General features: G+C 51.8%; 1 protein-coding gene across 1 annotated transcript; it reads right to left on the reverse strand.

The window, feature by feature from the left end:
* Positions 1 to 82: 82 nt before the first annotated feature.
* On the reverse strand, positions 83 to 18,988 carry CXCR5 (C-X-C motif chemokine receptor 5). The gene is made up of 2 exons (XM_082411214.1): positions 11,399 to 18,988; positions 83 to 2,577 (listed from the first exon to the last, which is right to left on the reverse strand). Exons 1-2 carry the CDS (start codon positions 11,453 to 11,455, stop codon positions 1,510 to 1,512), a joined length of 1,125 nt encoding a protein of 374 aa, XP_082267340.1. The 5' UTR covers positions 11,456 to 18,988; the 3' UTR covers positions 83 to 1,509.
* Between the last annotated feature and the right edge of the window lie 3,532 nt (positions 18,989 to 22,520).

Genomic DNA, 22,520 nt, shown 5'->3' on the forward strand with positions numbered 1-22,520 from the left:
TCCTCCGCTGCCCAACTTACTATTGGGTGCTGGGAGGAAAAAGGGGCCCCAGGGATTCCCTGGTGTTCCACGGTGAAGACCTAGTCCCCTGGGTCACAGCTCTGATCTCCCCTGCGGGAGCCTCTTAGGGACCTTGGCTGACTGACTTGAGTGGGCTTGGGCAACCGATGTGTGCCCTCAGCAACTACAGGGGTCCCTGATGTCTCATTCTAGGCAGACCAGAGGCTGGGGAGGAGGCAGGGAGAGCCCTCCCCGGCCAGGGGGCAGGCGGGCGCAGAGCAGCTTCCTGTGGTTCCATGTGAGTGGTATCCTCTCGGGGCAGGGCCCAGCTTCCTGGAGCCTGGGGACTTCCCTGCCTAGGCCTGCTTGTCACACTGCCCAGCCCAAAGGGATGCCTTGCGGCTCTTGCTGAGGCCCAGAGAGATGGCCTGGCCTGCAGGCAGGGGGCTGGATGAGATGACCCCCAGGGACCCCTTAGGTCTGTCTCTTTCCTCAGGAGGTCTCCATCTCTGCTCCGTGGTCAGATTCTCTCTTGTGGCTCCAGGAGTTTCCCCTGGCTGTGTAGTTTGCGGGGAGAGGGACAGGGAAGAACGCGTCTGTCCCCTTCCCTGTCGGTGCCCAGACCCACCAGGGCCCTGGGCCCTGCTGCCCCTGGCCCACCCTGGGAGCTCTCCACCCTGGGCAGAGAAGACAGCTGGCTTTGGTTAATACTTGTTCATTCTTGGAGCTGGGGAAGGAGAATCTTTCCTTCCCTTGGTTGGGCTCCTCTCTGCTGACCTTAGTCCTTCTCTAGGATGCTGGCTGGTCTCTGAGGGCGCCTGGAGTCTGCCTCAGGCTGCAGACCTCCCAGGGCCCAGTGACGTGGGGCTGGCCCGGTGCCATTTTGGTCAGAGCCAGGGGCAGCCACCTGGACCGGGTCATCCTGAGCTTCCTGCTTGGTCAAGATGCTGCAGGGCTGGTGACCTGAAAGAATGTCCGTGCTTGTTAGGCACTGAGACATGTTAAGGCCCCAGTCTGTTGCCAGCTGGCCTTTCCTCAGCCTTAACCTCCATCCGTCCCCTGGTGCTCAGCCGCTTGTTACTTTTGGCAGGTGAGCTGGGAGGAGAGGTGGGTGGTTGTGGAGGTCGGTGGTCCATAAGATGATGGAGTACATTCTGGAAGGGGAATGACTTTCCCTATTGACAGGGGCAGAAGTAAAATTTGTTTCTTGAGCTTTAGATGGTTAGGATGAGAGAAGGTAAATGTGGTCCTCTCAGCCCAAAGTGATGCAGATGAGCACAGGTATCCTCTGCTTTGCCCTTGGGCTGCTTTCCCCTCCCTGCACCCCAGCCTAGACCCGGGGCTGGGAGAAGAGCTGGCGGGGATGTCCCAGAAAGAGGGGTTGGTTCCTCCAGCTGCCCCATATGAGGACACTGGCCAAGCGAGCTCTTAAGATCCCAGATCCTGTTGGAAGGAGTTCGAGCATCACTGCCTGCCCCAAGGAAAGCAGAAACAAAGGGGGGCTAGGACCTAGAAGGTGGTGAGGGAGGTGGCATTCTCTGACTCCGAGAGGCTGCTCTTGCGCCAACTAGGGAAGAACTGGCAAAGAGAGGCAGGGCCGGCACAGCCCAGCTTGGTCAGAAGCCGCGACAGGTCACTGCGGAACTTCACGCCAGCAAACGTGTAGAGCATGGGATTGAGGCAGCAGTGGGCCAGGCCCAGGAACTCACTCATGGTGATGGCCACGGAGAGATAGCCATTGAACTCACAGCTACTGCCCAGGGCCTTCAGCCTCGTCAGGGTGTCCAGGAAGATAACGACGTGGTAGGGTGACCAGCAGAGAAAGAAGACACTTGTCACAAGGATGGCCACCCTGACCGCCTTCTGCCGCTGAGGACGCCGCTGGGCCTGGCACAGCCTGTGCACCACCCCGACATAGCACCAGGTCATCACCAGCATTGGCAGCAGGAATCCTCCGATGTGATAGAGAAAGCGGGAGGTGAACCAGGCATTGGTTTCGGCCTGGTTCTCTTGGGGGAAGGTGCAGCGTGGCAGAGAGTCGTTGTAATGGGGTTGACTGACCTTGGCGAAAAGGATCTCTGGCAAGGCGAAGAAGACGCCCGCCAGCCAGATGGTTGCACAGGTGATGTGGATGGAGAGGAGGCGGCGGTGGCGGTAGGCGTGGACGGCGTGGACGATGGCCAGGTAGCGGTCCACGGCGATGCAGGCCAGGAGCAGGCTGCTGCAGTAGAAGTTGATCTTGTGCAGAGAAATCACGGTTTTGCAGAGGAAGCTGCCCAGGACCCAGCCCACGGAGCCCTCGGCCACAGCAAAGGGCAGGATGAAGACCAGCAGGAGGTCGGCCACCGCCAGGTGGAACAGGAAGGTCTCGGTTGAGCTGCGCGTTTGCCGGTGCCGCTCCAGGATCACCAGCACCAGGATGTTGCCCATCATGCCCAGGAGGAAGATGAGCCCATAGGCCACGGGCACGAACACGGCCTTGAAGGAGGTCAGCAGGGGCCCCTCAACTGTGGAGCAGAGGTGATTTTCCATTGTGTGGGTCTCCGTACTGTCATTGTAGCTGCCTAATTCCTTGTACTGCAAGGGCAAGGAGACAGGAGGGTGGGAACTGAGAACCAGTCTTTCCTCTCAGAGAGGAACCCAGACCCCCTGGTAGAGTAATCCTATCCCCCCAGGCTAACTGCTTTTGTCCCTGCACTCCCAGTCTGCCCACGGACCAAATCCCAGTTTCCCTTTGTGTTCCTCAAACAAATCACGTTGCCTTTTCCAACTTCAGTTTTCGTCTGTAAACATCCCTCACTGGGTAGTGACAAAGATGTAAGGAGATATATGGTGTGGATGTGCTTCATAAACTCTGAAGGGCTGGGCACCTGTAAGTCATTTCTCGTTTGCGAGTCCTCAGGTGTGGAAGGATGCAGCCGCAGGGGCTGGAATCAAAGCTTCCATTTGGGGGAATGGATCTGGTTGGGACAAAGAGCCACCGCTTCCAATTCTGAACAGAACAGAGGGCACTAAGACCTAGGATCCTGCTGAAGGGGTGGATGCTGATATGGCCTGCTGGCTTGCTCTCAGTTTGTCCCCTTGTTCCTTCATTATATCTGAAATTGCAGTAAGAGCCTCTTTTTTGTTTAGTCGGCACAGCAAGCTCAAGGTATGTGGTATTCCTGTTTCACCCATGTCTTGCCAGAGATCAGGTCTGCTTGAACCCGCGCTGATGTAACTTCCACCACTACGCAGCACTGCCTGCCTGCCCTGCCTGCTACTCCCCATCCCCAGCAAACGCCTCACTCTGCTCCCTTCTCCTCGAGGGGGGTGGGGAGGGGAGGAGGGGGGGAGGTTTCCAAGTGAAGGGGATGTGCCCGCTCTGTCTCCGGAAGCTCACTCCTCCCTTGCCTCCTCCTCCTCCCCCCACCCCTCCCCACCCCAGCACTCAGGTTGTTTACCCAGCTAACCGCAAAGGAAGGCAGGGTGCCTGTTTTCATACCTTTCACTCACAGCTGTCCCCCTGCACCTGCTCCGCACTTCCCAGCTCTGTTCCTCCCACCCCCTCCCCTAACCAGCCCCCTCTCCACAGCATTTCAAAACCAATTATAACCAGCTTATGTGGGTTCAAAAAGGCACTTCTGTAAACGATGAGCCCCAGGGAGAGAGAGGATGGGAGAGGGTACCGGGCACCCAGGCTCAGGGTGGTCCCACCCTGCCCTCCTTCCTGGAGAGCGAGGGTCCCACACAAGCAGGGGGTGGTTGTACTGCTACCCAGGGCCCCAGTTGTGGGTCATACACTTGCTCTCAATGGTGGGAAGACCCATTCCCCAACCTGGGCCTTTCCTTCTGGTTCCTGGGACAGGTGGCTCTGGGAGTAGCGGGTGGGAGGATACATTAGTGCAGTGGCAGAGTCATAGGCTCGCCCGACCCCAGCATCCCTCTGCCATAGCCCCAGTCTAGCCCTTCTTCACCCTAATGCTCTCCCCATTACTGGGCACAGGACTACTGTCTCCCCATGGGTCCCATTCTCACCGACTTCTCCACTCTTATCCATCTCCTACACAGAGGACAGGATGTTTTTCAACCCACGAATACCATCACATCAGTGTCCTGCTTAAAATCTTTTACTGGTTCCCTGTTACCTCTAAGCAGTGGTTTTCTTTTCTTTTTGTCTTTACCTTTTTTTTTTTTTTTCCAGTTTCATAGAATTTAAAAAAAATTTTATTGGAGTAGAGTTGATTTAAAATGTTGTGTTAGTCATATTTAATAGCAAAGCCAATTATAAGGAAAAGTCATGTTTGGGATCAAGTTCATCAATGGAAGATTGGAAGAAGCCAACCTCAGTGCATTCACACAGCAGAATACAATGCAGCGCTCAAAAAGAAGTGAGGTTTACCTGCACGTTCTCTTAGGAAGAGATGTTTACCATACATTACTAAATTTCAGAACTAGTTGTGGGGCCTCTCATACAGCATAAGTCCATGGACTTTCTTTGCAGGTTTTACTGGGGTTGGGGGTGGGGGCGGGAAGGGAGCGAGCCTCTGGTCCTCCCGTCTTTAAACCAGACACCCTTGTCTCGCGTGGTGTTTCACACATATGCTTTTGTATAAGAAAATGGTTCTGCTTTCACTGGAAGACCATGGACTTGCAGGGTGAGGTCTAAACTCCTCTACATGGCCTTTACATTTTTGCAAACTGTATATTCCCCTGACCTTTCAAACTTTCTCTTCCACTTTATCGCTTTATCCCTCTCCTTCAGGTTTATCATTCTCCTGGCTGCCTGCCCCCGTCACGCTGATACAATCCTGTCTCTAAACTCTTCCTTTCGCCCAGCAGTCCTTTCTTCCCAAGTCTGCCTACTGCTATGCTTCCTTCAAGGCCCCACTCAATCCCACCTTCCTATGTCCTTCCTAACTTTTCTGCTTGGAATTATATTCTCTCTTCTTCCATCACGTGTGCCTTTATTACCTCACTCAGGGTTGGGATGTCAGTGGCCTCATTGGATGGTGAGTTCCCAGGGGCAGGTCTCCTGTGTCTCCCTTACAAGGCCATGTGTTTTACACATGGCAGACATGCTGCAGATGTGTGCTACACTGCTTGGAGAGCAGTTTCCCAGATAAGGCCAGGGGACCTCGTATTCTGGGACTCTGGGGAAGTTCCTCCCTGTGCCTCAGCAGACTCAGACACTCCTTCTCACCCTTCTTCAGTTTTTGCCTCTTCCCAATGCTCTTGACAGCCTAGAGCCTATCTTGGGCTCTCTATCCGTATCGGGAGTCATTTCCAACATCGTCATTGAATACAACCATTTGACTCCTCCTGGAATTCAGCAGGAGTTAAAGGGGAAAGCAGTGAGATGAGCTGTTTTCATGCAGAGCAAAGCAACTGAGACAGAAGGAGAGGAGACGCAGGGTTTGGTGCAGTCAGCGGGGCTGGACTCCGTCTACCTCGCGGTGGGAGCCTGGCCGTCCCGCTGCCCAGCGGAGGGCTTAGGTGCAGCCAGCCTGTCTGGTCCAGAACCACTCAAGACCTGCCCTCTAAAGCATTCAGGTTGATTGGTTTGCTGCTCATTTAAAGTCAACACAGAGAGACAAGTCCCTAGGACCCCAGAGCCCCCATCTCCTGAGAACCCAGGTTTAGAGGAGGGTTGGGAGTGGGGGACTGTCTTTCCCTTCTTGCCAAGAGGTCGTTGTTCGGCAGAGCGCTCAGGCAGAGAGGAGAGGACGGAGGAAGCTGGTTTGAGGAGTGCTGAGAGATGGCGATGCCCCTCAGCAGGAGGTGTCAAACAGACATCCTGGGGGCTCGGGAGTGGCACGTGTTAAAGCCACTTCCCACAGCCGGGGGATCCGGCACACCTGCCCTTCCTCAAATCATGGAGAGAGGTAATCGAGCAAGGTCAGCTCTGGCCCAGTGGGAAGTTAGGAATCAGGAATCCTGAATGCTGTGGGGAGTGGGCACGGAAGGGAGCCCCCCAAGACTCACACCCAGAGGGAGCTCAGGGTGGGCCATCTGGCCGAGCGCTCACTCATTCTTTGCTATGAGAAGCTGCAGGAAGCCACGGCCCTCAGGCACACACACACTCTGACGGCAGCATGACCCTGTATAGACTCAGACATGTGACTGCTGGGGCCATGACAGCATGTGGCATAAGCAGGTACCCAGTGGACAGTAGCCTAACAGAGGCCAGGGACCCAGGCCTCAAAGAAAGCAAGAAAACACGATGACCGGGATGAAGCTGCGGAGAGGGCAGGAGTGGGGACTAGAACATTCTGTGTCCTGGTATTGAGGTGCCAGGAGAAGGGAGGATGGGGGGAGAGATCAAAGTGCTTGGAATTACAAATATTACTCCTCCTACCCCCACTCCGCCCCTCTGCCCCTCCCTTCTTTCCTTCCTCAGGAGCCTCTGTGGGACCCAGGCCCCTCCCTGGATAATTAAGTCCTCCAAGCCCCATCTGACTTCAAAGAATGAGGCTGTCTCACTGCCCTGCACTGGCCGGTGTGAAGCTCAACGAACGTTTGCTGATGGGGCTCTGTGTCAGCAGGTGGGCAGCCGGTGTCTAGGACCTTCCTCGGGGGTCTGTCCTGGATCCTCTCCTCTTTTTCTCTCTCAGCCCTGTTTTGGGTGATACGGCTGGGGGAGGCTTTCAGACAGTGCAGAGTTCTCTACAACCTGGAACTACAGGAGCAAACTGACCAGATGGAATTGATAAAGAAAAGTGTAGAGACCTAGATGGGGTTTAAAACTTCAACTCTTCAGGGACAGGTTGGAGAAGACCTGACCTAACAACTGTTTATGCGAAAAAGACCCGAGAGTTTGTTGACTGCAAGCTTCAGATGAGTCAACAGGGTGACGTGGCTGCCAGCAGGGCTCTGTTACCTTATCTAGGTGAACAGAAACCTGTAGGTGGGCACCTGCCACCAACCCAGTTTGTTTGGGCTGGACAAGCGTGACCAGCTGTTAAGGGGTCTGGAAATCCCCACCCTGGGAGGAAGTTTCCAGGTCCTAGGCTGTGGTGTCCAGGAAAGAGAAGACTTGAGTCCGGGAGAGCTGGCTCCTTCAAGGACTGGAAAGAGCCCCCATGGCGAGAAGGCAGGATGGGCTTATTGTGTGAGGTCCTAGAGGGTAGAGCAGGAGAAATGGGCAGAGGTTGGGATTGGGGGTGTTTCAGTCAAAGGAGAAAGAACCTTCTAACAGGCAGAACTGTCCAACCATGGGTTGGGGCCCTTGGGAGGAAGAGGAATGTTTGAGGCCCAGTGTGTGGGAAGGGATTCCTGCTCTGGAAAGGAAGCTGGGCCCTGCCCTCAGATGCCCCTTGCTCACAGCTCCCAGATGCTCCGAGTCTCCGGTTGCCATGCCCTGCCCTGCGCTGATCTGGTTCTCAGTGTCTCCTTCATCTAGCTCAGCACCTGGGTGGGAGCCGTTGCTTCTCCAGCCTGTCTGTCCCGCACTGAGTGAATGGCCCAGCCTGACTTGCTTCTCAGCCCCCAGGAGGGAGGCAGGGCCGCTGAGTGCTTGGCTCATCCAGGCCCAACTCCAGGGCTCCAGGGGCCTGAGTCATACTAGCTGCAAGAGGTGTCTACACACAGACGCGGTTCATCACTCTGGCTATAGGGGACACACACAGGCTCCGGCTCCTTTTATGTCCCTGGCTGGATATTCCCAACCCAGAGTCAGGAGTCATGAGTGGGACCAGCCAGGGTGTCTCTCACTCCAGCTTTCAGTGGCTTGAGGGGTGCGGGGGTCTGGAGGAAGGAGGCTGGGCTGAGGGGCGAGGGCGGAGGACTTTATCCCTTCCCCACTCTTCCTTTAGAGGTTCCACACCCCCCAAAGACCATCTGAGACTCCGGCTGGCCATTTGTCACATCTCCCCCCTCTCCCCGTCCCCACCCCTCAGGAGCGAGCCCGCCAGGCTCCTCTTCCGTCTCCACCCAAGGGTTTTGGCCATTAGGAACATGGCACTACTCTGGGTGTGGTTCTGGGGGGAGACTTTAAGCTACCCCTACCTCTGCACTGAGTCTTCAGGTTTCAGGGGGTCCCCCTTGGCACCCCAGATCAATTTTCACTTTGGGGACAGAGCCACACAGTCCGAGGGACAGGTAGACAGGTCTCTTAGGTGTGTACGGCAACCTCTTGAAGCCATCTCCTGGGTCAGTACTGATTTGAAATATTTTGTCCCATTGTTCCTGAAAGAATACACATTCTTGTGTCCCGATTCTCAGTGCTAAATTCATGGTCACTTTTTCTGCCATTGTGCCAGAGGAGTGGATCAGCCACAGTCTGTGTCCTCACTGAAGGCAAGAATTCCTGATGGAGACTGTGGTCTGTGTGCCTGAGCCCAGACTTGCCCCAACACTGACCCCTCCCCAGGCTGGCCCTGGCTCTCGCCCTCATCTCTGACCCTTCCAATCACCCCCGGTTGGGGCTTCTTCCACTGGGGTTCCTCTGGGATTTTTGACCTGGTTTGGGAGGGGGTGAGCCTCCCTTCCCCCTAGGTAAACCCCAGAAACAGCCTGAGCTGGTTTTGGTTCCTCTTCTTCACACCTCCTTGATGAAATGGGACAGTGCCTATGAATGGCCTTTGCGTCCTGTGATGCTCTGATCACGCTGAAGTCATAGTTTGTGGGGGTCATCCCTGGGGAGGGGTCAGGGGAAGCCAGGCCCTGGGGCTGGACCAGCTTCACCCTGCTCTATAGCAGCTTCCCCTCCTGGCTGGTGTGCAGGGTGGGGCTGGAGGCGCAGTTTATGACTGACCCCCTTAGGTGCCCCAGGTCCTAGGTCTGTCAAGAGGAGGCTGCATGCTTTCAGATCCAGGTTCCTATGGACAGAGGCTTTTCTAGGTCTGCCTAGATCTGCCTTCCCAGCAGGATGGGTCCCTGGCATGCCCACCCCAGGGACCTGGCTCCTAGTTTCTGGTACTTAGCCATCTAGAGTTTTTCTGTTTGGATCCTCCGTTTGTGGGAATTAGCAATCTATCTCAAGAAAATGGACATTTTAAACAGTTGATCTTAGAATGCAAGAGGAGGGAGGGAAGACAGGATACCCAACACTCGGTTTATGGCCAAGAGTCCCCAGTTCTTAACCCAGCATTGGAGTCTAGAACCCAGTGTTCTAGGACACTGAACTGATACTTGGTTTGGACCGGGAGAGGGAGAGGAATAGGAAGCAAAACAATAGAAGTGAGACTAACTCCAGAGAGAAATGGGGAGTTGAGACACTCAGCAGAGCAGCACAAATCAGTACATACTTATTGAGAAGCTACTGCATACAAGATTCTTCTGCTGCCCTGCCATGCCAGGGCCCCTGTGCTGGCAGATACCGTCAGGGAGACTGTCAAAACTGCTCAAGGTCCTGCTGTGAGAGGCGGTGGGTGGAGAGAGAGGGTCTGTACTTCTGAGGGGGCAACAGCCCTGGAGAGAGAGTATATGGGAGGTGAGTGCAGGCGGGATGAGGTGCTGGGGGCTGGCTGAAGACGGGTTCAGGGCCCGGATGGTCCTAGGACTCCTGGCTCCTGGCCTGACCCTGATGGAGGGGGTTCAGGCCTGCAGGGATGCCTGGACTGAGACCACTCATCTGAGGCGCTACATGAAGTGAGTCACCGCTCTCTGTCCCTGGGCTGCAGGTTTTCTTTGGTATGTGGGACATGCCCCGCTGTCTCCCTGCCCCCTGCCGCCACCTGTCTCTAGTAGGTCACGCAGTGGAGTGAGGCGTGCAGTTAGGGGAACTCTTGAGGTTTCTCAGAAGCCAGAACCGGCCAGGTCTCGAGTTGGTTACTGTGATATCCAACTGGGTCAGGGCTCGTGGTCAGCTTGAAGCTTCGGGCAGAGGAAGATGCCCAGTAACCTAGTCAGGTGAGGCCAGGGGCCGGGGATGGGGGCCAGGGTGGGAGCACGTTGCCTTGTCAAGGTTGTTGGGTTTTAGTCTGGTTGGACTCAGGGCCAGTTTTATGGACGTGAGACCAGTACAGTCACGCAGGGCCCAGCACTTAGAAGAGCCCTGTGCTTGGTTTAGTGCTCTGCTGTCTCTATCTTGAAATGTTTAACAGAGGCCCTGCATGTTCATTTTGCATTGGGTCCCACAAATTAAGCAGCAGGTCTGATTAGGCTGATGGTTCTGGCTCTGCTTTTATCGGGGGGTTGGATCTGAGAAGACAGACTTTGGGTAATTATCCCTTCCCCCACCTCCGCATGTTCTGCTTACGCTTCCAAGTCTTGGGATCTGGGCAAGTGAGAGGCAGACTTTTCCAAGCAAGTCTGGGAACACAGTTGGTGGAGTTATAGACTCCAGTCAGGGGAGCTAGAGGGAGTCGGAGACCATCTCAGGGTGAGTTTAGGGCCAGGAGAGCTGGCAGGTATAGGAGAAAAGGTTTGGACCTTTCGAAAAGGATCCAGCCCAGAATTTAGCTCAGAGAGAAGTTCTTCTCCTAGCAGTGCCCTTGGCCATGGGGGAAAGGGAGTGAAGACTACAAGAAAGTTTCTAAAAGATCCTTACAAGCAACACTCTGCTGCCCTCACACAGGAGCCTTGGGTCTCTGGTTGAGTTGCTCCTTACATACATCTTTTGGGGACCCAGTAACAGCCAAGCCAACTGGGTTACTCTGCTTCACGGGACAGTCTTGGGTGGGTGGCAGAGAGTGACGCTGGGGACTATTTTCTTAGTCCACCAAAAAATACCTTATCTCTAGAGAGCCCAGGCCTCTGAGGGAGGCCACAATGTGCTCAAAGACATTTCTAGGATTAACACCGAGTTCTTCCACTAACTTGATACCAGCTTGGCACCCCCTACCTCCTGACCCCAGCCCACTGGGGTCCTCTCCCTTGCTGACCATCTCCTTGGGTTTAGCACATAATCATAATCTACGAGCTTCTGGTGAGTAGTTTTTTTCTTTCTTCTTGGCTAGTCCGTGAGCTATTGAAGTGCAAAGACCAGGCTCTCACCTTCTCTATCCAAGAGAGAATGTCGTGCCCCGATGACAGAATCGTATAGCAAGAGATGAATAAACATACACTGACTGGTCAACTAGCAATGCCAGCCTCCTGATATTAAGAAAACCTCCAAAGTACTTTCCTACCTACCCCGTATTCCAGCCCCGTATTCTCCTCCGATGAGGAGAGGAGCCCCTATTGAAGGATGGAGAGGCAAAGTGACTTGTTCTAGGTCCTAGAGCGTGTCAGGGAGGATGCAGGACCTGAACCCATACTTCCAATCCCCTCTAAATAAAGGATGTCTATTGAAGGCAGCAGCTCTATTTTCCATGGAATGAGAAATCAAACCTCACAAGGCAGGCGCCAATGGGCCCGTCTAGATTCTGCCGATCCGCAGTGGGAGAGGACTGCACGTCTTTCCCCTCTTCCTGGGGCCCCGGGCACAGGATATTTAGAATTCCTGGGCGACCATAAGCTACCTGTCCCTACTCACCAGGTCCTCCAGGTTGTAGTTCATGAAGTCCATGTCCAGGGTTAGGGGGTAGTTCATGGTTGTAGCCGTATGTCACCAGACTGGCCACTGCCTGATGTTGAGAGCTTCTCCGCCTGGTGACTATAGAGAGGTGGCAGCCGTCAGCTGCAAATTTAAACAAATGAACTGTGTGCTGTCTCCTGGGGCTGCGTAGGACCCGAGGCCTGTCTCACAACTCATCACTTTTTTTTTTTTCCACTGGGTCTTTTGTGTTTTTTTGAAGAAAAAGGGAAAATCCCCACAGCATCAGTGCTAGTCAAGCATTTCAGCTTCTTTCCCGGCAATAGTTGTCTCCGTTGGGGCTTGTAACTGGTTTAAAGGCTGCCGCTCGCTTCTCCTCCCTGTATCTCCACCAGCCTCCCAACAGGGAGTTGTGCCTTGTAATGAAAACCACCACATCGGTTGGGGGGCTTTGAGGGAAACTCCACGTAGAAGGGGAACAGGAGGTGAGCTCTTCCAGGCCCTCTCCTCCAAGCTGCCTCCAAACCCTCATCTGTCTCCCCACTAGGGCAACCCAGCCCCCAGTGTGCCCAGGGCTGAAAGTCCCTTGTCCTGGGAAACCCCTCAGTCCGAGGCAGACTGGGATACCCTACTTGCATCATCCTTTTGCCCAGGCAGGGGCAAAACCCCTTCCCTTTCTAGCTCAAGTTCAGAAGAGATAGGTTAGAAGTTTTCAAAGGGAGCAACAATAAAACAGTGCTGGAAGACAAAAACAAAATTACCCAAATCACCAAGCACAAAAATATAGTCACAGAAGAGTCATTTTCTGACTCAAAAATAATGATGTTCTAGCTATAAATTAACTTGGTTGGCACATAAATGGTTAACGTCATAGACTACCCAGCTAGAGTAGACTTTTACATGGGAGGACGCTGAGGCCCAGAGAGGCAGAGTGACGTCCTCAGGACACACAGCTAACCAGCGGCAGAGCCAGGATTGAACCCAGGCTTCCTGACTCCATATTCAGTGTTTCCTCTATCCCACCAGGCTGCTACTCTTACAGGCTCAACGGAACCCTTTTCCTTTCCCTCACCTCTGCCCTGTCTGTGGACCCCTACCTTTAAGAAGCTCAATGTAGACACTGATCGACTTCCCCTCCAAGTCTCATCTTCGTGCTTTTTCTTCCAGGAGAAGTCCACAATGATACAAAAACAGTGAGTGCACACACAGAGGCACCCACACGTGACGTGCTCTTTCCTTGCCCCACCTCATCCTCCCCTTCCAGCTAAATGGCCATTGGCTGGGATTCTCCCCTTTCTAGTGCCCTCCTTCTCCTTTTCCTCCATGTTCATCTTCCCCTTTTCTCTCCCCCACTTCACCCCAACAGATACATCTTTCTTGGGTTTCGACAGCTTGAGGAGTTTTCAGCCTGTATTTGTACTGTTGAGGTCTTTCTTTCTTCAATCTCCATTCACTGCCTTCAGCAACAGCTTTCAAGGAGGAAGAATTTCAGGAAAAGGGGCCAGAGTTCCCTTCTGCACTTCCAGTCTGGAAACCTTCAGGAGGAAGCTGCCCCAGTGTTTCCTGTGTACTCCCTATTCTTCCAGCCCCACCCACCCCAACATCCCCACCCTTTCAATCAACTGATATACTCAATTTAGCTTTTGCTACTCTAAGGACATTGATCAGGAAAGAATATAGTATATAGAATCATGTAGGAATTGGAAGGGAATTTGAAAGGGCAACCATTCCATCCTCATTCCCCCCTTCCCCTACCCCCAGCAAATTCAAGATTCCTGTCACTACATCCTCATCAGATGGTCACCCAGTATCAGTCAAACATCACCAAGGGTGAGAAATTTGTTTCTTTCAAGAGATCATGTTTTAATGCAGTATGATTTAATCAACCCATTCTTTGACCTCTGGGTGATTTCTGGTTAATGGCCTAGATATAATCTGACTAGGACAAAATATAGGAAGATAAGATTTTCCTTGTTCAAGGTTCCAAACTTATATAACTGTAATTAAAATGGTCTTTCCTGTGGGCTCCCACTCCCCTTGACAACATGCTTAACAAATTTCATTTTGATGGTTCTAGTCTGTCATCTCAGCTTATAAGGGGAAACTTTTGAAATCCTGATTCAGTCCTCTGTTGATGTGATACCAGCTTAGATAAGCCTGCTATCCTTGGGTCTATCCAAGTCTTGATGGAAAATATTGGCAGAACAATGCCGAAAACAGAACCCTACTTCATGCCATTAGAAACCTACTATTCTCAAAGGTCAGAGAAGACTTCATGGAAGAAGGAGGACATGAGCTGGACATTGAAGGTTTGGATAGAGTGACCTGATATGCCTGGAGGGGAAGGTGCAAGGTAGGGGGTGTGGGAGATGATGAAGACTGCATGAAAAAGGGTGTGGAAAGAATTACTCAAGATGTGATGGGTGTGGTTATGGTGGTGTTGATGATGATGATGATGGGGGGCGTGGGCAGCAGCAAGAAGATGGAGGAGGTTGGAGTGTACACTGGAAAAGGTAGGAATTGCTCTCGTGGCCTTCTCCTCTCTTATTCTTCCCGTGGGTGTCCATTCACCTTGATGTGTGGCAGGTCCAGAAGAGGGGTTTGGGAGGAGGCTCAGGACGGCTCCTCAGGTGCAGCAGCAGGCTTTGGCTGTGGTTGCAGCTATGATGCTGGGGGCAGCAAGGAATCTGCTAGCTTCTCAGTGGCTGACCTGGGTTTTATGGAGAAGAGAAACCTGTGATGTCACCTGAACTCCTCTCTAGTCCCTTAACTTCCTGGTGCTTCTTGCATCGTGGGCCCATTCAGATGCCCCTTCCTGTCTCTCCAGATGCTGGGACATACTGCAGGTTACCAGGGCCCACTTGTCCCGGCCACTGACCTTTGATGGTCAACTGGGTTTGCCCTAAATGGGTAAATACCACCTGACTATGAGTTCTAATGTTGCCTTAGTAGGTTCAGAGAGTAACTGCCTCTGGTAGAAAAGATGATCTTAAGATCTTCAAAGCCATAAAGCCAGATTAGCCCCGCAGAATAGAGAGGGAAATGCCTAGCCTGTGACCCCTTGACTTTAAGGATGAGATGACAGGGGTTCCACCTGTGTGTGAGGGGGACATTTCCAGAGGAGGCAGCCCACATTTTATTTCAACTTGTTTATATTTCTGCCGTGTGGGATCCCAATCCCTACCCCATGGCCAGCCTACCCGAGGCAGAGCTATTTTCCAGGCTTCTCATCAAAAGCCTGACCACTGGTGGTTCTGACAAGGGTAGATTTGTGTCTGCCTTAGGCAAGATGGTGGTTTAGTATCAGCCCAGGTGGATGTTTCTCAGTAATTTTGCTTCAGAGTTCATGCGTTAATTAAGTTTCTCTTTATTTCAGATACTAGATACAGTCACTTGTCTTGGAGTTCATTTCCTACCTTCCACAGGAAAGTTAAGTGGTTCTGCAGAGTGTTTGGGGTGCAGGGAAAGGGTTGGGGTTTTTGCCCTATTCTTTCCCTACCCTGGGGTGCTCGCTCTCTCTGATCTGGACAGAGATCTTGTTCTCTTCTTTCTCTGGGTCTTCCTCAGCTGTTCAGAACAGAGCTCCACAGGTCCCCACCTAGAGAGTCAGCCCAAGGAAGTGTTGGGTATCTTTCTAGGATAAGAGAATAACAATAACATTCGTATAGCATTTACCAATCTACAAAGTCGTACAATTTTTATATTTCATTTTTCTTAATCTTTATACTTAATTTCAGGTTTAACTCTATTTAATCCTCAAAACTCGTTATGCAGGAGGTATTGGCATCACCCATGGCCAAATTTGCGGGGGGTGGGGCTGGAGGATGAGGAAACAGAGGCTCAGATGCTCCCTCATGAGTACAGGGAGAGTGATGGCAGAGTCAGGGTCTGAAGCCAAACCCGGGGGTCTCTCTACCAGACCACATGACCTTCTCTCAGAGATTCAGTTTCGCAAAGGACGGGCACTTACCTGGCTATCTGAGGGGAAAACTCTGCCTAAACCCTTTATGAGCTTTTTATCAGACACTTACTATGTGCCATGAACCGCTAAGCTCTTCACACACATCACTTCCTATGGTCCTCTGAACAGTCTTTAAGCGCTAGGTATTTTTATCACGTTATCACACATGTGGAAACTGAGCTTCAGGCAGTAGTGGGAAGTAGCTGTAAGTGTTAACAGCTTTCTCAGTCACCAGTGACCCAAAAGCACAATAAAAATGAACACAGGAAGTGGGGTGGTAAAGGTTCTCAGTGCTGGAGCCAGCACCCACGCATAGCTCCTCTCTCATTAGGTAACAGGTAGGAGTCCTGCGGGGAGGAAGTGAGCTGCAGGTGCTGGGGAGGTGCATCAAGGTTGCCTCAAGGTTATAGGGGCCATGAGCGTGTCTGGGAACCTCCGGCCTGGGGCGGGTTGTGTGGTCAAGATTAGAGAGTGAGTGAGGTTCCTGGATCAGGTGCTTGCATACTGAGTACGGCTGAGCCCCAGCCAGAGGGGTGATGTGAATATCGAGGGAGGTGGGATTCAGGCTCTGCCCTGGGAGGACTCTGTCCAGCAGAGAAGGCAGGACAGACCCACGTACTCAAGTCTGCACACTCATATACACATGTAACTTGAGAACATTTTCAAAGCAACATACACGCATGTATTTGAACCCAGTGCGGACCAAGTCCAGCAGTGTGGAAGACACACAGAGTAGGAAGGATATACCCAGCGTTCCTTTACACATAATCCTGTGCGTGAATGCGCCATATAAACAGTGGAAAGAAAGCCAGGTTTTATAGCAAAAGGCCTGGACTGGAGGCCCAGCATTTCTGTTTTTTCAACAAGGCTGCTTTTAGGCCAGACCTGCCTAGATATTCCAAGACACATCGAACACAGAATGCCAAACAGGGCATCCTTAGGAAAGTGGTTCTCAAATGTTATGCCTCAGAATCACCTGGAGGGCTTGTTAAACAGATGACTGGGCCCTCCCTCAGGTTTTCTGATTCCCAAGGTCTGGGGTGGGACCTGAGAATTCGAACTCCTAACAAGTGACCAGGTGATGCTGATATTGCTGGCCTTGGAAGCACACTTTGAGAACCACTGCCCTGGGCTACACAGCACTGGTACGCGGAGATAGCTGACCCTGACCCAGCCCAAGCCAGCCAGCAAACTCTCGGCCTCTCCACACAAACCCTGCCACAGCTGAGGCTTCTCTACAACAACTCACCTCACACAACCGGCACCACAACCCACAGCTGCTTTCCCCCAGAACACCGGCTTCCCTGGGCCCCAAGCTGGCCCAGCTGAAATTCAGACCATGGCTCCCATCTCTGGCCCTTCTCTTGTCCATCTCGGCCTCCATGATAATTGGTGAAGCTTAAGTTCTGCTGGTTAACCTTCAGCACACCGTGTAACCCAGTCACTTTGACCGTGGCCCATAGTATGAAATAGGTCTTACATCACAGCCTCGTTGGCATGTGTACACACACACACACACACGTTTCCCAAATAATACTTATTCTTTACTTATTCTTAGTATGTGTGACGTACTCATATTTTCTACCCTTCCTTTCTTCCTCCCCCGCTCCCTCTGGGTCTCTGCCTCTGTCTCTGCCTCTGTCCCTGTCTGTCTGTCTGTCTCTCTTTTTTTCTTCAGTGGAAGTCACTCCACCAAATTGCTTTCGTGGATCCACAAGTAAGTCCAACCCCTGGGTACATAAATTACAAATAAAACTTCTCTGAGCCTTAGCTTCCTAATCTGTACACTTGTAAAACGCCTGCACTGCCAATGTTGCTACTGTTTGTCTTGAATAATATCACGTATGTAAAAGTCTTTTTTTCCAAATAGAAATACTCCAATAGGTACAGAGTGCTATTAAACACACACACACAAACCCACACCCATACACACCACACTTTTAAAAGGGGCTTGGAAAGGAAGGAAGTTCAGACAGGACTTTGAGGGAAGGGAACAGGGAATGACTGAGCCCCAGCAGAGGTCTGCAGGTGGTACAAGCATATCTTGGGGAGAGGATGGTGGGCAGTTTTTCTGGACTGGAGCAGAGGAAGATGTGGGACAAGGACAAGAGTCTGGGAAGGTAGATTCTGAGAGGCACAGAGAGCCTCTCTGGGCATTTGGATCACAGATGGGGCAACTGGGAAACGTGATAGATCCTTCAGCAACAGAACTTCACAATGAAGATAGAATTAAAGGAAGTTTGTTCATTTCAACTTCAAAAAAACACTTATTAATTGCCTACTCCATGCCAGGGTGTAGCAGTGAACAAGACAGACTAGCCTTGCAGATGTCTCTGATGAGGATGGGCAATGGGTCCTCATATAACTTAATTATTCCTTAAGCCTCCATTACATTCCAAGCACTGAACCAGATGCTGGGAAAAATAATAAGAAACAATCCTACACATGACTCCCACCCTATCACAGTTTACACTCTGGAGAGGAGGTAGGCAGTAAACCAATCAACTATTTGCTTAGCAGTAATGATAACTTATAAAAATCTGTAAGTGTTCTGAAGAAAAGGAACAGGATTCCCAGAGAGAGAACAATAATGTGAACTCAATCTCCACAAACTAATAACCACAATCATTATACTCCCAGATTAATTTACAGTTTGTAAAGTCCTTTCCCATGCTTTGTCTCAGCAGGACCTCATCTCAAGCCTGTGGAAAAAGCCAGCAAGGAGTTCTTCGCCTCTTTTTTTTTTTTTTTTTGATGTTCTGCTCTTTTCAATCATTTTATTCCTTATCTTTTTCTTTTATAAATTTATTTATTTTATTTATTTATTTTTCTTATTTATTTTTGGCTGCGTTGGGTCTTCGTTGCTGAGCGCAGGCTTTAGCCGCAGCGAGTGGGGGCTACTCTTCGTTGCCGTGCGCGGGCTTCTCATTGCAGTGGCTTCTCTTGTTGCGGAGCATGGGCTCTAGGTGCGCAGGCTTCAGTAGTTGCGGCACATGGGCTCAGTAGTTGTGGCTCGCAGGCTCAATAGTTGTGACACAGGGGCTTAGTTGCTCTGTGGCATGTGGAATCTTCCCGGACCAGGGCTCGAACCCATGTCCCCTGCCTTGGCAGGCAGATTCTAAACACTATGCCACCAGGGAAGCCCCTCTTCACCTCTTTTATTTGTGAGAAAACCAAGGCTCAGCCGGTCTCATGAGTTGCATGAGTCTTTCCAGTAGAAAAGGAAGTTCAGCCAGTTCTGACTCCAGACCCAGTGCTCTGCCCTCCAAGGAGCAAGAGATGAACTGGCCCCCAGTGGGGCAGTTAGCCTGCTTGTTCTAGAGCAGATGTAAAGTGGCAAAATGTTCATCTCCAGGTGTAAAGAACAAACTTATGATCACCAAGAGGGGAAGGGTGGATGGGATGAATTGGGAGATTGGGATTGACATATATACACTATTGATACTAATGAGAACCTACTGTACAGCACAGAGAGCTCTACTCAGTGCTCTGTGGTGGCCTAAATGGGAAGGAAATCTAAAAAAGAGTGGATATATGTATACATATATCTGATTCACTTTGCTGCACAGCAGAAACTAATACAACATCGTAAAGCAACTATACTCCAATAAAAATTTTTTAAAAAAGTTCATCTCCCCTACGTCCACGGCCTCAGAGCCTCTATGTGAGGCTAGAGAGAGGAACTGTGGTCAGCGAGGGGGTAAGGTTAGGGGCCTGGCCTTGGATGACTCACAGTGGGGCGGGCAGGACAGAGCAAACTTGAAAGGCAAAGGCAGGAAACGCAAAGCAGGACCGTGAGCTGGCATTGTCAAATCATCTGCACCATCTCCATCTCCGTCTTCGTCTCCAGCAGTGAAAGTGAACTGGGCCCAGGGCGGAGGTGATGGGCCAACGAAACTCACCACCGCGTTCACCTCCGTGACTGGGGACACAGTGAGGCAGGCCCACCTGCCGTATCAGCACCTTGATCACGGAGCTCATCAGAGACAGGTTTCCAAATGACTCGGCCCTGCTGCCCCAGGAAGGAAGCCTTCTGGGCTGCTGCGTGGGGGCCGCTGTTTGTGGGCCAGGCACTTGAAAGAGAGTAAACGATGACACAGCAGTGGGGGACAGGGCTGCTGACACTGTGGTTCCAGCTCTGGAGAGGAGGCCGGGAGAGGCTACGACAGAGCAGCCACCTGGCCTTACCCACCAAAGGGCGATGCTGGCAAGACCCCATAACGGCTCCCTGTTCGCAAGGAAACAAGCACCAGATTCTGTAACTTGGCATTTTTGGTCCCTGTAATCTGGCCCAGATGCACTGTTTTTCAGGTAATAACTACTTACAGAATGTCCACTATCTGTTTCTAAACCTCTGTCCTCCTGTTCCCCCTCAGGTGCATCATCCTCGAGCCACACAGATCCCTAGAGTTTCCCCGCTTCCTCTCTCCGCCCCTTCCTGCCTTCACCTTTCCCTTAAGGTGTTTCCTGAAATCTCAGCAGCCCTTCCCCCATATCTCTGCTGGACCAAAACTTGAATATCCTCAAGGCCCATCTCAGTGCCCCTCCTCCACAAAGATTCTCCTAAATCAGAGTAACTTTTTCCTCCCTTGAACTTGATCTAGCGCTTTACCTACATTTCCTACCTTTCATCTGGCATTGTAGTTATTTATGTACTATATACTCTCCTATTAGGCTATGAGAGCCTTTGGTGACCAAGTACTTTATGATTCATTTCCCCCCTCTCCCTGAGAGCTTTGTACCTAGTAGGTGCTCAATAATTGTCTTTGACTGACTGACTCACTGAATGAAGGAATGAAGAGGGAATGGGAGAGGGGCCAGTGGAGGAGAGGTAGGAAGTCTGGGTAGGGCCCAGGGGAGGTTGGCTTTCCCTGAGGCTTTCTGTGGGCTGAGCCTGCAGAGCTTATCCTGGGACTGCCAGCAAGGTCAGGAGGAAGAACTCCGGCTTTTGAATCTCAGTCATCAGTAGCCGTATGACCTTGGGAAAGTCTCTGTCTTCTTCCTCATGTGTAAGTGATCTAACACCTATCTCAAAAGTTTATTGTGAGGATAGATATGTGATCAATACAGGGAAACACCCAATACCCGGTAGTGTTCGATAAAGTTGCTGACCAGTTAACCAAGTGAGAGGGGTTTATTTTAGCTGCTTGTTTTAGGTGGGGTGGGTGGCTGGGGCATTTGCCCTACTCCTCTTTGTAGCAGAGACATCTGCACACTGATCCTGCTAGATTATAACCTAGCACAGTGCCAGGCACACTGCATGGAGTCAGCAGTCCACAGAGGTTTGATGAATGATGGATGAACACTGCATGATAACTGAGTCAATAGCCTCTGGAATCTAAAATCCTCCTTCTGGGGCTTCCCTGGTGGCGCAGTGGTTAAGAATCCGCCTACCAATGCAGGGGACACGGGTTCGAGCCCTGGTCCGGGAAGATCCCACACGCCGTGGAGCAGCTAAGCCCGTGCGCCACAACTACTGAGCCTGCGCTCTAGAGCCCGCGAGCCACAACTACTGAGCCCATGTGCCACAACTACTGAAGCCAGTGTGCCTAGAGCCCGTGTTCCGCAACAAGAGAAGCCACCGCAATGAGAAGCCTGCACACCGCAACGAAGAGTAACCCCTGCTCACTGCAACTAGAGAAAAGCCCGCACGCAGCAACGAAGATCCAACACAGCCAAAAATAAATAAATTAAATAAATAAACTTTAAAAATAAATAAATAAATAAAATCCTCCTTCTGGAAACTAAAGGAACATAAGCTGTGGCTGTTACTGTTGTTCTGCTTCAGGCAGAGGAATTCTTATCCTCCGGGTGGTTGATCCAGCCCTGTGATCCTCCAGGGCCCCTGGCTAGGTGCCGAGGGGAGGCTGTAGAGGCCGAAGTGGCAGAGAGGCTCAGCTTGTGCGTGAGGGCAATCACCCTTGCTTGACAGCAGACCCAGAAATGAAACGGTGCTTTTTGTCCTTGTCAGGCCTGGGGTGGGGAAGAGAAAGCCACAAGGCACTGAGCCTTACAAATCAGCCCAGTGCCCAGAAAATGGACCCTGGCCAAGGCTGCATAGCCGTGGAACTCACTGTCCTGGAGATCGGCCCGGGAGGCTGAGCCCTGGTCAGCAGCAAAGAGACGGCTCCTTGGGCTGGGCAGTGGGCAAAGAGGGTGGCTGGGGAGGTGCCTGGGGATAGGGTAGAATGAGCTCAAACTGGCCTTGACAACGTCCATGCACCCATTTCCTCCTGTGAGATGAGCAGAGTTTGGAATACATCATAGAAGGTTCTCGGACCAGGGGCACAGAAGGCTGATGAGGGGCTCCTTTCCATAATCTGAGGCTAGTGCCCCGGGATGTGTCATGTGTGGATGCACCCTGGAGAGAAACCGGCCTCACTGATGTCTAGAGGTTGCTGAGCTGCAGGAATTCGCGGTCGGAGGACCATTGTGGAACCGCACAACTCGGACTGGGGCCGGAACCCAATTGCACCTCAGCTGTGACTCGAACTCAGCCAAAACTCAGACTGGGAGTTGAACCCACTGTCTTTTAATTGAAATCACACACCTGGTCTCAGACTTAATGAAACTCAGGTTCTTTACGTCTCAGCGCAGAAGGAATTCAGCGAGAAGCAAAGTGCTAGGTAAGATGCAGATTTATTGAAAGAGATACACACTCCATAGACAGAGCATGGGCCATCTCAGAAGGTGAGAGGCCTTTTAGATACACATTCCTTAGACATAACGTGGTCCGTCTCAGGTGAGAGTGGCCCTGAAATACGGGGTGGTTAGTTTTAATGGGCTGGGTGATTTCGTAGGCTAATGAGTGGGAGGATTATTTCAATTATTTTGAGAAGGGGTGGGGATTTCCAGGAATTGGGCTACTGCCCGCTTTTTGGCCTTTTATGGTCAGCCTCAGAACTGTTATGGCACCTCTGGGCGTGTCACTTAGCATATGCTAATGTGTTACAATGAGCATATGTATAATGACGCTCAAGGTCTACTGGGAGTCGAATCTTCCGCCATCTTGGGCCTAATCGATTCTCACCAGTTTTTGTCGTATCCTCAACAGCTAGCCATTCTTTTAAAGGTTGTGCCCTGCCCCCTTCCCTCCTGTCTCACTTGGGAGGCCACAGTCTCTCCCCAGTTTTTTTTCTCTGGGTGCACTAAATCTGTGTG

Source organism: Balaenoptera physalus (genome assembly GCF_965194825.1).
Source record: "Balaenoptera physalus genome assembly, chromosome: 10".
In the NCBI taxonomy this organism is placed as follows: Eukaryota; Metazoa; Chordata; class Mammalia; order Artiodactyla; family Balaenopteridae; genus Balaenoptera; species Balaenoptera physalus.

Bases quoted from the DNA above. Each gene is read 5' to 3' on its own strand.
- CXCR5 (XM_082411214.1), bottom strand. From the start codon at position 11,455: ATGAACTACCCCCTAACCCTGGACATGGACTTCATGAACTACAACCTG. The intron at 2,578-11,398 runs GTGAGTAGGGAC...TTGCCCTTGCAG, and splicing joins ACTACAACCTGGAGGACCTG to TACAAGGAATTAGGCAGCTA.